This window comes from Salvelinus fontinalis, unplaced genomic scaffold (genome assembly GCF_029448725.1).
Source record: "Salvelinus fontinalis isolate EN_2023a unplaced genomic scaffold, ASM2944872v1 scaffold_0910, whole genome shotgun sequence".
In the NCBI taxonomy this organism is placed as follows: Eukaryota; Metazoa; Chordata; class Actinopteri; order Salmoniformes; family Salmonidae; genus Salvelinus; species Salvelinus fontinalis.
The window spans coordinates 15299-27500 of NW_026601119.1; the positions used below are offsets into that span (position 1 = coordinate 15299).

At 44.7% G+C, this 12202-nt stretch overlaps 1 protein-coding gene across 1 annotated transcript in view; it reads right to left on the bottom strand.

The window, feature by feature from the left end:
- Positions 1–2768: 2768 nt before the first annotated feature.
- Positions 2769–12202, bottom strand: part of LOC129847646 (uncharacterized) — a 10565-nt gene continuing 1131 nt past the window's right edge. The window contains exons 2-4 of the mRNA XM_055915394.1: positions 10878–11588; positions 6804–7033; positions 2769–4028 (exon numbers count right to left, since the gene is read on the bottom strand). Of these exons, the coding sequence (XP_055771369.1) occupies positions 3720–4028; positions 6804–7033; positions 10878–11588 (1250 nt within the window). The 3' untranslated portion in view covers positions 2769–3719. The remainder of the gene's footprint in view (positions 4029–6803; positions 7034–10877; positions 11589–12202) is intronic.

Genomic DNA, 12202 nt, shown 5'->3' on the forward strand with positions numbered 1-12202 from the left:
CCTGAGCAAACTGAGCAATCAGGGGAGAAGGGCCTTGGTTAGGGAGGTAACCAAGAACCTGATGGTCACTCTGACAGAGCTACAGAGTTCCTCTGTGGAGACGGGAGAACCTTCCAGAAGGACAACCATCTCTGCAGCACTCCACCAATCAGGTCTTTATGGTAGAGTGGCCAGACGGAAGCCACTCCTCTGTAAAAGGCACACGACAGCCCGCTTGGAGTTTGCCAAAAGGCACCTAAAGGACTCTCAGACTATGAGAAACAAGATTCTCTGGTCTGATGAAACCAAGATTTAACTTTTTGGCCTGAATGCAAAGCGTCACATCTGGAGGAAACCTGGCACCATCCCTACGGTGAAGCATGGTGGTGTTAGCATCATGCTGTGGGGATACTTTTCAGCAAACACACTGGAGACTAGTCAGGATCGAGGGAAAGATGAACGGAGCAAAGTACAGAGAGATCATTGATGAAAACCTGCTCCAGAGCGCTCAGGACCTCAGACTGGGGCGAAGGTTCACCTTCCAACAGGACAACGACCCTAAGCACACAGCCAAGACAACACAGGAGTGGCTTCGGGGCAAGTCTCTGAATGTCCTTGAGTGGCCCAGCCAGAGCCCAGACTTGAACCCGATCAAACATCTCTGGAGAGACCTGAAAATAGCTGTGCAGCGACGCTCCCCATCCAACCTGACAGAGCTTGAGAGGATATGCAGAGAAGAATGGGAGAAACTCCCCAAATACAGGTGTGCCAAGCTTGTAGCGTCATACCCAAGAAGAATCAAGGCTTTAATCACTGCCAAAGGTGCTTCAACAAAGTACTGAGTAAAGGGTCTGAATACTTATGTAAATGTGATAGCATTTGTTAAAATGTATTAAAAATTAAAAAAACGTGCTTGTGTTCTTATTTTTCTTTCTCGTGTGTTTTTGTTTCGACCGTGTTATTTTTAGTATTACATTGATATTGAGCTTGGTTTAAAACTTTATTGTAAGGTATTTCACTGTACTTGTGCATGTGACATAAAAACTTAAAACGCAGTTTGTTTTCACACGTAGTTCTACCTACCCTTTGTGTGCCTAGGATCGTGGAACAGACACTACGTTCCAGCGCTCTGCTTGCGTAAAGGAACAGACACTACGTTCCAGCGCTCTGCTTGTGTAAAGGAACAGACACTACGTTCCAGCGCTCTGCTTGCGTAAAGGAACAGACACTACGTTCCAGCGCTCTGCTTGTGTTAAGGAACAGACACTACGTTCCAGCGCTCTGCTTGTGTAAAGGAACAGACACTACGTTCCAGCGCTCTGCTTGTGTTAAGGAACAGACACTACGTTCCAGCGCTCTGCTTGTGTAAAGGAACGACCTCTCAGTTTGCCCGCCACGCCGGGGCGTTGAGAACGGACGCCAAGTTAGAAAGGGATGAATTCTGTTCCATGGTCAGTGTGAGTGCTGCTCTTTTCTAATTGGTCAGTGTGCGTGCTGCTCTTTTCTCATTGGTCAGTGTGCGTGCTGCTCTTTTCTCATTGGTCAGTGTGCGTGCTGCTCTTTTCTCATTGGTCAGTGTGAGTGCTGCTCTTTTCTAATTGGTCAGTGTGAGTGCTGCTCGTTTCTAATTGGTCAGTGTGAGTGCTGCTCTTTTCTAATTGGTCAGTGTGCGTGCTGCTCTTTTCTCATTGGTCAGTGTGCGTGCTGCTCTTTTCTCATTGGTCAGTGTGCGTGCTGCTCTTTTCTAATTGGTCAGTGTGAGTGCTGCTCGTTTCTAATTGGTCAGTGTGAGTGCTGCTCTTTTCTCATTGGTCAGTGTGCGTGCTGCTCTTTTCTCATTGGTCAGTGTGCGTGCTGCTCTTTTCTCATTGGTCAGTGCGCGTGCTGCTCTTTTCTCATTGGTCAGTGTGAGTGCTGCTCTTTTCTCATTGGTCAGTGTGAGTGCTGCTCTTTTCTCATTGGTCAGTGTGCGTGCTGCTCTTTTCTCATTGGTCAGTGTGCGTGCTGCTCTTTTCTCATTGGTCAGTGTGCGTGCTGCTCTTTTCTATTTGGTCAGTGTGCGTGCTGCTCTTTTCTCATTGGTCAGTGTGCGTGCTGCTCTTTTCTCATTGGTCAGTGTGGGTGCTGCTCTTTTCTCATTGGTCAGTGTGCGTGCTGCTCTTTTCTCATTGGTCAGTGTGGGTGCTGCTCTTTTCTCATTGGTCAGTGTGCGTACTGCTCTTTTCTCATTGGTCAGTGTGCGTGCTGCTCTTTTCTCATTGGTCAGTGTGCGTCCTGCTCTTTTATAATTGGATAACATATCTGTCGGTCCGTCAAAAGTTAAATTCACACAAACTTTTTTTGTCCGTGAAAACGGATGGACATTTTCTGGATAGGGTTGAAACATCACCGCCGTCCGCCGACGTACGTCTCCCACTGAGAGCTTTAGTCATTGAAATAAGTTTGTCCTCCTCACAACCATCAGGATGTGGGGGAACTTAAAGATGTACTCTGGGCGATTTTTGAACTTTTCCTGTTGAAAAGCAATATCCCAATTAAACAGTACAGTAAAGTACACACACTAAAGGGCAACAAACATTTTTCAGAAACAAATTGTGTTTTTACCAAAAAATGTTTAGACAACTGCAAAGTTCAAGGAGTTGGTTTGATGGGAAGTTGTGATGCCTCCTCTTGCTTGAGGCACAAAAGAGGAACCCCCCCCCACTGTGCTACGTTAGGACTAACCTGGACCACCTATTGAGATGGGCCTTTTGTTCAGTAGATCAGGTGTTAAATGACGTGAAAAGGGAGACTGGAGTGGCACTTTTTAATATTAATTCAGGACAAATAGGAAAAACCCTCAGTAAAAAAAAAAATATCAGTCACTTGTCAAATCTCTTGCAATTTCAATTAATTTCCCATAGTGACTGAGTTGATAGTGAATTGACCTCAACCCCTCCAACGTTTCGTTCTTCACACCTCCTGGTTGGGCAGCTCTGTGGTAATTAGCTAACCTCCTCTCAGACCACCTGCCTATTCAACTAGCCGTCAACACGTCTATTGGCCATGAGAGACGCTGCAGTAGCCCTGACGATGATGATCATGATGATGGTGATGGTGACTTCCTAAAAACAGAGTCTGAGCAGGCTGACAGACATTCACACCTTTTCAACAGGAACACTCATACATACTTGGGGTGTGTTCATTAGGTGTCAAACGAAACCAAAAATGGAATGAAGCACAGGAGAGCAAACCTGTCAGCAAAGTGAACAGGACAGATGAGAGTATCCATACAAGAGAACCATATGAACACCGATACAGTTTATCGGTGAAGTTGACAATAAAGTAGATTGTAAAAAAAAAAAGTTGAGAGAATAATACGGAATTTCAGTTGCTTCACTGAGACCACTGAACCCGTAACGTCAAGGTTAAACCATTTTATAAAACAATTAACAAAAACAGATGTATTTAATGTAGGCTCTACACTCCAACAAGAGGTCAACATACATTCTGAAAGGCATGGAGTGCTTACCCCCCACCAGACCTGGGGTCAAAAACACAGCCGTAGTATATGAGCAGATTACACACCCCTGAACTTAAGATGACCCAGGTCTGTGTCCCAGGTCTGTATCCCAGGTCTGTAACCCAGGTCTGTATCCCAGGTCTGTATCCCAGGTCTGTATCCCAGGTCTGTGTCCCAGGTCTGTATCCCAGGTCTGTATCCCAGGTCTGTATCCCAGGTCTGTACCCCACCCTTTCTTCTATAAGGCCTCTGAGTCCGTCCAGTCTCTGTCCTCAGTTCCATCATCATGTCTGGTGATGGTCGAGGGCCCGGCAGCAGCCTCACCTACCGCCTCCACCCTGCTACACTGGTGGCAACAGCTGCAGCTGTGATGTTGTGTCTGCTTCTGTCTCTGCTGGTTCTGGGCCAGGCCACTGAGGAGCGTCAGTACCCTAATCTCATGCGCCATACGGGCCTTCTCCCTCCGGTCCTCCCTGTCCGCCGTCTCCCGCTGCCTCGTCTCCTCCCTCTCCAGCCACTGAGAGAGCAAGTCCTGCTGCCAGCGAGCCTGACAAAGAGACAAAGAGACAAAGAGTTTAGACACTTAGTTTTATACCAAAAGCATTATGATGTACACTCAGTGGACAGTTTATTAGGTACACGTATCTAGTACCGGGTCGGACCCTCCTTTAACTACAGAACAGCTTGAATTCTTCGGGCATGGACCCGTTGCTTAATTGGTATCAAGGGACCTAATGTGCGCCAAGAAAACATTCCTCCCAACATTACACCACCAGGCTACGACTGATGTTCTCCTTACAGAAAGTTAGTTACGCAACATTCGGTGAGTATATAACGCATCTCTTAATGTTGAGTTAACGGAACCACTTTACAACCAGAATAGGCTGTAGTTAATATGGTTTTGATTGTGACGGCGGAGCCATTTGAAGCGAATAGGCCGACATCAAGTAGTCTACACACTGGGACGTTTTTGTAGGACATAAGCCTACATTTACTGATAGATGAATCAATTAGCCTAGATGGCAATCTAACAACATATTCATATTCAGAGTTAACATCTAGCTAGATGTTTTCTGGTTCCCCCTTCTTCAGGTGGTGTATAATATAGTCTATAGGACAATATGCACAAAGATGTCGTCAATTTCTCTGAAAAACCATAAACAAAATCAGATAATTATTGAATCCTATTTCGACAGATTGCACATCAAAATATCAAACCATGCATTATTTACTGAATACGTTAGATGAAAATAGCTTACTTTTTGAATCATACGATATCATCTCAGTTGTCTTACTAGGTACCGGAAAGAATGTGTTGAGAGCTCTGCCACTAAGGTAAACTGTCCATAAACCCCCCCCCCCTCCATCGCCCCCCCCCCCAAAATGTGCTGAGAGCTCTGCCACTAAGGTAAACTGTCCATAAACCCCCCCCCCCCTCCCCTCCATCGCCCCCCCCAAAATGTGCTGAGAGCTCTGTCACTAAGGTAAACTGTCCATAACCCCCCCCCCCCCCCTCCATCGCCCCCCCAAAATGTGTTGTTGTTGAGCAAAAATAGTTCCATTTATCACAATATGACTTTCCGTCCATATCGCCCAGCTCTATGTTCAACGGTGCTAACATGCTAACAGTTAGCAGAACTGTATGTTGTGCGTCTGAAGTACTTCTCTATCATGTATTGGAACTACAGGGTGCCATTTGGGACACATCACGCATACGGCGCAGTCGGGAAAGTATTCAGACCCCTTTTCCCACATTTTGATACGTTAACAGCCTTATTCTAAACAATTATTAAATGTATTGTTTTCCTCATCAATCTACACACAATAACAAAGCAAAACATGGTTTTTAGAAATTTTTGCAAAAAAAATACATACGGAAATATCACCTTTACATAAGTATTCAGACCCTTTACTCAGTACTTTGTTGAAGCACTTGTGACAGTGATTACAGCCTCGAGTCTTCTTGGGTATGACGCTACAAGCTTGGCACACCTGTATTTGGGGAGTTTCTCCCACTTTCTGCAGATCCTCTCAAGTTCTGTCAGGTCGGATGGGGAGCGTCGCTGCACAGCTATTTTCAGGTCTCTCTCGAGCAGGTTTTAATCAAGGATCTCGCTGTACTTTGCTCCGTTCATCTTTCCCTCTATCCTGACTAGTTTCCCTGTCTCTGAATAACATCCCCACAGCATGATGCTGTCACCACCATGCCTCACTGTAGGGGTGGTGCCAGGTTTCCTCCAGACGTGACGCTTGGCATTCAGACCAAAGAGTTCAATCTTGGTTACATCAGACCAGAGAATCTTGTTTCGTATTGGTCTGAGAGTCCTTTAGGTGCCTTTTGGCAAACTCCATGCGGGCTGTCATGTGCCTTTTACTGAGGAGTGGCTTCCATCTGGCCACTCTACCGTAAAGGCCTGATTGGTGGAGTGCTGCAGGGATGGTTGTCCTTCTAGAAGGTTCTCCCATCTCCACAGAGGAACTCTGGAGGTCTGTCAGAGTGACCATTGGGTTCTTGGTCACCTCCTTGACCAAGGCCCTTCTCCCCCAATTCAGTTTGGGAGGGCGGCCAGCTCTAGGAAGAGTCTTGGTGGTTCCAAACTTCTTCCATTTAAGAATGATGGAGACCACTGTGTTCTTGGGGACCTTCAATGCTGCAGAAATGTTTTGGTATCCTTCCCCAGATCTGTGCCTCGACACAATCCTGTCTCGGATCTCTACAGACAATTCCTTCAACCTCATTGCTTGGTTTTTGTTCTGACATGCACTGTCAACTGTGGGACCTTATAGACGGGTGTGTGCCTTTCCAAATCATGTCCAATCAATTGATTTATCAAGGATGATAAATGGAAACAGGATGCACCTGAGCTCAATTTTGATTCTCATTGCAAAGAATCTGAATACTTAATAAAAACAATTTTGTTGTCATTATGGTGTAGTGTGATGTCATTATGGGGTAGTGTGATGTCATTATGGGGTATTGTGATGTCATTATGGGGTATTGTGATGTCATTATGGGGTATTGTGATGTCATTATGGGGTATTGTGATGTCATTATGGAGTAGTGTGATGTCATTATGGAGTAGTGTGATGTCATTATGGAGTAGTGTGATGTCATTATGGAGTAGTGTGATGTCATTATGGGGTAGTGTGATGTCATTATGGGGTATTGTGATGTCATTATGGGGTAGTGTGTAGATTGATGAGGATTTTATTTGATCCATTTTAGAACAAGGCTGTAAAGTAACAAAATGTGGAAAAAGTCCAGGGGTCTGAATACTTTCTGAATGCCCTGTTTAGATACACATATCTATCTGTCTCTGACCTGCTCCTGCCTCTGGCCCTCCAGCTGTACCATCAGACCCCGGGACTCTGAGACCAGCCTCTGGAAGCAGTCTGCCAGGTGCTTCAACACAGGCTCTAGGGGCTGGGTGGAGGGAATGGTGATACCTCTGCCCAGGTTGGGGCTATGGTCTGGGGGTGGAGAGAAATGGGAAGCAGGCTGGGGTGGTGGCGGTGTTGACCTGGAGCTGCGGTCATCCTCCAATGGATGAACTGCAATGCAAGAGATTAAAAAGATTTCATTAAAATCAGAATATCTGATTAATTAAAGATTTATCACAACATTTGGCAATTTGTTTAACACTTTTTTGTTTTCTACATGATTCCATGTGTTTTATTTCATAGATTTGATGTCTTCACTATTATTCTACACTGTAGAATCAACAGTTTACCCACATTGCAAGGTTATTATAGTAAACGAAAACAGAAACAAAAATAAAAACGAAAATTGGAAAAACAAATTTAGCAAAATAAAAAATATTAAAAGTAACAATTGAAAAACAAACTACTGAAACCAATATTTTGGACTGCAACAGAAATAAAGAAACAACTTGTTTAGTTTTTCTTGTTGTAAAAACTTTGGTTTTCAAGCTTTTTGTATGATGTTTTGGAGCTAGTAGACGGCAATGTTTCAAATAGGCCTTGTGCATCACTATCTAACAGGGAAGAAATCAGAGCACGGAGCGTGACTGGGCCAAGCTAGAACAGCTTGTGAAGTTGTTGGAGCCGTTTACCAACTTCAAACTGAGAGCCAGCTGTGTGTCTGATGTGGTGCCTTCTCAACCTTGAGGCCATTCAACTACTGATGCAAAACAGGTCCTTCTGAAGTCACTGGGTGAGCGCTTCACATGGCCTCATATTCTGTTTTTATAAATCTTATGGCCATTCACAATATACATCTACATAATAGTGTTAAACAAATCAAAATATATTTATTTATTTTAGATTCTTCAAAGTAGCCACCCTTTGCCTTGATGACAGCTTTGCACACTCTTGGCATTAAAATAAAACTGAAACTAAATAAAAAACGAGTAAATGAACTCTTAAAACGAACTGAAACTAAAATGAATTAGAAATAAACATGAATATTAAATCATAAAAACTATAATAACCTTGGTACATTGTGCTTCAGCCAATCTGATGTCGAATTAACTGCCTTAGGAGCTTGGAAGCCAATCGGATTTGTTAGAAATTATTATTTTAAAAACAAAAAGTTAAGACTCAGCGAGATGACATTGGAATGAGTGTGATGCAAAACTTTGCTCTCACAAAGTCACACCGAGTATTTGAACATGTGCTCAGCGCGGGGCGGGGCGCTTCACGCTACAGGTCGACCGATTATGATTTTTCAACGCCGATGCCGATTATTGGAGGACCAAAAAAAGCCGATACCGATTAATCGGACGATTTATATTTATTTATTTGTAATAATGACAATTACAACAATACTGAATGAACACTTATTTTAACTTAATATAATACATCAATAAAATCTATTTAGCCTCAAATATATAATGAAACATGTTCAATTTGGTTTAAATAATGCAAAAACACAATGTTTAGGAGAAGAAAGTAAAAGTGCAATATGTTCCATGTAAGAAAGCTAACGTTTAAGTTCCTTGCTCAGAACATGAGAACATATGAAAGCTGGTGGTTCCTTTTAACATGAGTCTTCAATATTCCCAGGCAAGAAGTTTTAGGTTGTAGTTATTATAGGAATTATAGGACTATTTCTCTATACCATTTGTATTTCATTAACCTTTGACTATTGGATGTTCTTATAGGCACTTTAGTATTGCCAGTGTAACAGTATAGCTTCCGTCCCTCTCCTCGCTCCTCCCTGGGCTCTAACCAGGAACACATCGACAACAGCCACCATCGAAGCAGCGTTACCCATGCAGAGCAAGTGGAACAACTACTAGAAGGCTCAGAGCGAGTGACGTTTGAAACGCTATTAGCGCGCGCTAACTAGCTAGCCATTTCACTTCGGTTACACCAGCCTCGTCTCGGGAGGCTTGAAGTCATAAACAGCGCAATGCTTGACGCACAACGAAGAGCTGCTGGCAAAACGCACGAAAGTGCTGTTTGAATGAATGTTTAGGCGCCTGCTTCTGCCTACCACCGCTCAGTCAGATACTTGTATGATTGTTTGCTCAGTCAGATTATATGCAACGCAGGACACGCTAGATAATATCTAGTAATATCATCAACCATGTGTAGTTAACTAGTGATTATGGTTGATTGTTTTTTTATAAGATAAGTTTAATGCTAGCTAGCAACTTACCTTGGCTACTACTGCATTCACGTAACAGGCAGTCTCCTCGTGGAGTGCAATGTAATCAGGTGGTTAGAGCGTTGGACTAGTTAACTGTAAGGTTGCAAGATTGGATCCCCCGAGCTGACAAGGTAAAAATCTGTCGTTCTGCCCCTGAACAAGGCAGTTAACCCCACTGTTCCTAGGCCTTCATTGTAAATAAGAATTTGTTCTTGAACTGACTTGCCTAGTTAAATAAAGGTTACATTTTTAAAGATTACATAAAAATTTACTCGGTACTGGAAGCCAAGTTATCGTTACTCATTGTTTCCTCTTTCCCATCAGCACCCTGTTGGTTATACTGACAGCAGTGACGTTCAAGCAATAAAATCTCACAAAAGTGTGGTGATAATCAACTCACCGCAGCACAAATATCTCCTATAGTCAACCCTTTAAACAACGTCCAAGACGCTGTCAGACGCCTGGAAGAGGTGATTATCTCAAAAGCTAAGGATCTTTAGGACATAGCCATGACAAATGTGCATGTGTCTGCTCAAACGGTCAGAAACAGACTCCATGAGGGCGGTATGAGGGCCCGACGTCCACAGGTGGGGGTTGTGCTTACAGCCCAGCACCGTGCAGGACGTTTGGCATTTGCCAGAGAACACCAAGATTGGCAAATTCGCCACTGGCGCCCTGTGCTCTTCACAGATGAAAGCAGGTTCACACTGAGCACATGTGACAGACGTGACAGAGTCTGGAGACGCCGTGGAGAACGTTCTGCTGCCTGCAACATCCTCCAACATGACCGGTTTGGCGGTGGGTCAGTCATGGTGTGGGGTGGCATTTCTTTGTGGGGCCGCACAGCCCTCCATGTGCTCGCCAGAGGTAGCCTGACTGCCATTAGGTACCGAGATGAGATCCTCAGACCCCTTGTGAGACCATATGCTGACACATGCAGATTTGTGGCCTGCTGGAGGTCATTTTGCAGGGCTCTGGCAGTGCACCTCCTTGCACAAAGGCGGAGGTAGCGGTCCTGCTGCTGGGTTGTTGCCCTTCTACGGCCTCCTCCACGTCTCCTGATGTACTGGCCTGTCTCCTGGTAGCGCCTCCATGCTCTGGACACTACGCTGACAGACACAGCAAACCTTTTAGCCACAGCTCGCATTGATGTGCCATCCTGGATGAACTGCACTACCTGAGCCACTTGTGTGGGTTGTAGACTCCGTCTCATGCTACCACTAGAGTGAGAGCACCGCCAGCATTCAAAAGTGACCAAAACATCAGCCAGGAAGCATAGGAACTGGGAAGTGGTCTGTGGTCACCACCTACAGAATCACTCCTTTATTGGGGGTGTCTTGCTAATTGCCTATAATTTCCACCTTTGTCTATTCCATTTGCACAACAGCATGTGAAATTTATTGTCAATCAGTGTTGCTTCCTAAGTGGACAGTTTGATTTCACAGAAGTGTGATTGACTTGGAGTTACATTGTGTTGTTTAAATGTTCCCTTTATTTTTTTGAGCAGTGTATATATTTTTTAAATTGCCAATTTCAATGCAATCAATTCATTTAAATTTCTCAGCGATGAAATTATATTTCAACAAAATACTGTTGTTTCAGGAACGCTAATCTTATCTGTTTCTACCAACAGAACTGATTTCAGAACAATGTGAGACGGTGGGTCTCAGCTTTTTGAGCTGGAAAGACACTCATTCAATATCATCTCGCTGAGTCTACCTTTGATGATTCAACAGACAGACAGACAGACAGACAGACACAGACAGACAGACGAATACATACCAGCAGGTTCATGATAGTCGTTGCTGTGCTCTAGAAAAGCATCATGGCGTCTTCCACCCGGACCAACCAGTGACCGAGTGGTGATTCCTACACCGTTGAACTCGTAGTCGTCGGTGTCGTCTGCCTCCCTGTCCTCCTCCTCCACCTTCATCTCAGACACCATATACCGTGACTGCCGTCCTGCTGTCCCCGCAGGAGATCCAAAATGGCGTCCTCCTAATAAACCTCCTATGCCTTCAGGAGATCCAAAATGGCGTCCTCCTCCAATCCCTTCAATCCCTTCAGATCCCAAATAGTGGCCTGTTTCTGCGATCAAGTCAGACCCAAAATGGCGTCCTCCTAATAATCCTCTTATGCCTTCAGGAGATCCAAAATGGCGTCCTCCTCCAGTCCCTTCCATAGCGCGATTTCTCCCCAGCACAGCATCCATCTCAGAGTAGTACCTGAAACTGCAGGGCTGGGAGTCATCCACGCTCATCAGCAGCTTGGCTCTGACATAGTTGGCCTTGAGGGTCTTGACGCGGAGCCGGCACTGGTGAGGGCTGCGGGAGAAGCCCAAGTCACACATGCGGGCTGAGAGGTGTTTGAAGACATGACGGTTCCGGACATTCTCTGCCAGGCTCTTCTGCACTCGCTCGTCACTCCAGGCACACAGCAACACCTGGGTCTCTTCCACTGTCCAGTTGACGGAGCGCTCGGCCTCTCGCTTTCCTGCAGTAAAGAGTACAGTTACAGTACAGTAAATGTTCAAACGCGATGGCTGGCTGACTGTGGTAACACCTTATCAACATGTACAGTAGCTAGATTTATACAGTGCAGACTGGTGGGAAGAGCTATAGGAGTAATTTCTGGACTGGAATCGAACAGTATCAAACATATGGAAACCACGTTTGACTCCGTTCCATTCCAGCCATTACAATGAGCGCGTCCTCCTATAGCTCTTCCCATCAGCCTCCCCTGATACAGTGGTACAAACTGATATTACTAGATTTGTTGCCCTGAACCAAATGACGCTGAATTACAGGAAACAGGTGTGTCTTAATTCCTGTCTGCAAAAGTGTGAAACATGACTGCTGATGGTGCTAGAGTCCCTTAGCTATGAAGTATCTAGAATATCTCAAATGTCAGCTAGAATGTTTGGGAACAATATCGTGCTAGTTATCACACAATGTTTTGGGAGTACCGGCTAGCTAGTTAGCTACTAAGCAAGAGTTAAGATAAGTTTCGGTTTCCTAACCAGTCTGCTTTGCGACATAGCTATCTAACATCAAAACGGGCATATCAAGTCTAAACAAACATGAGCATCTTCGATAGCAAAGTGAAAT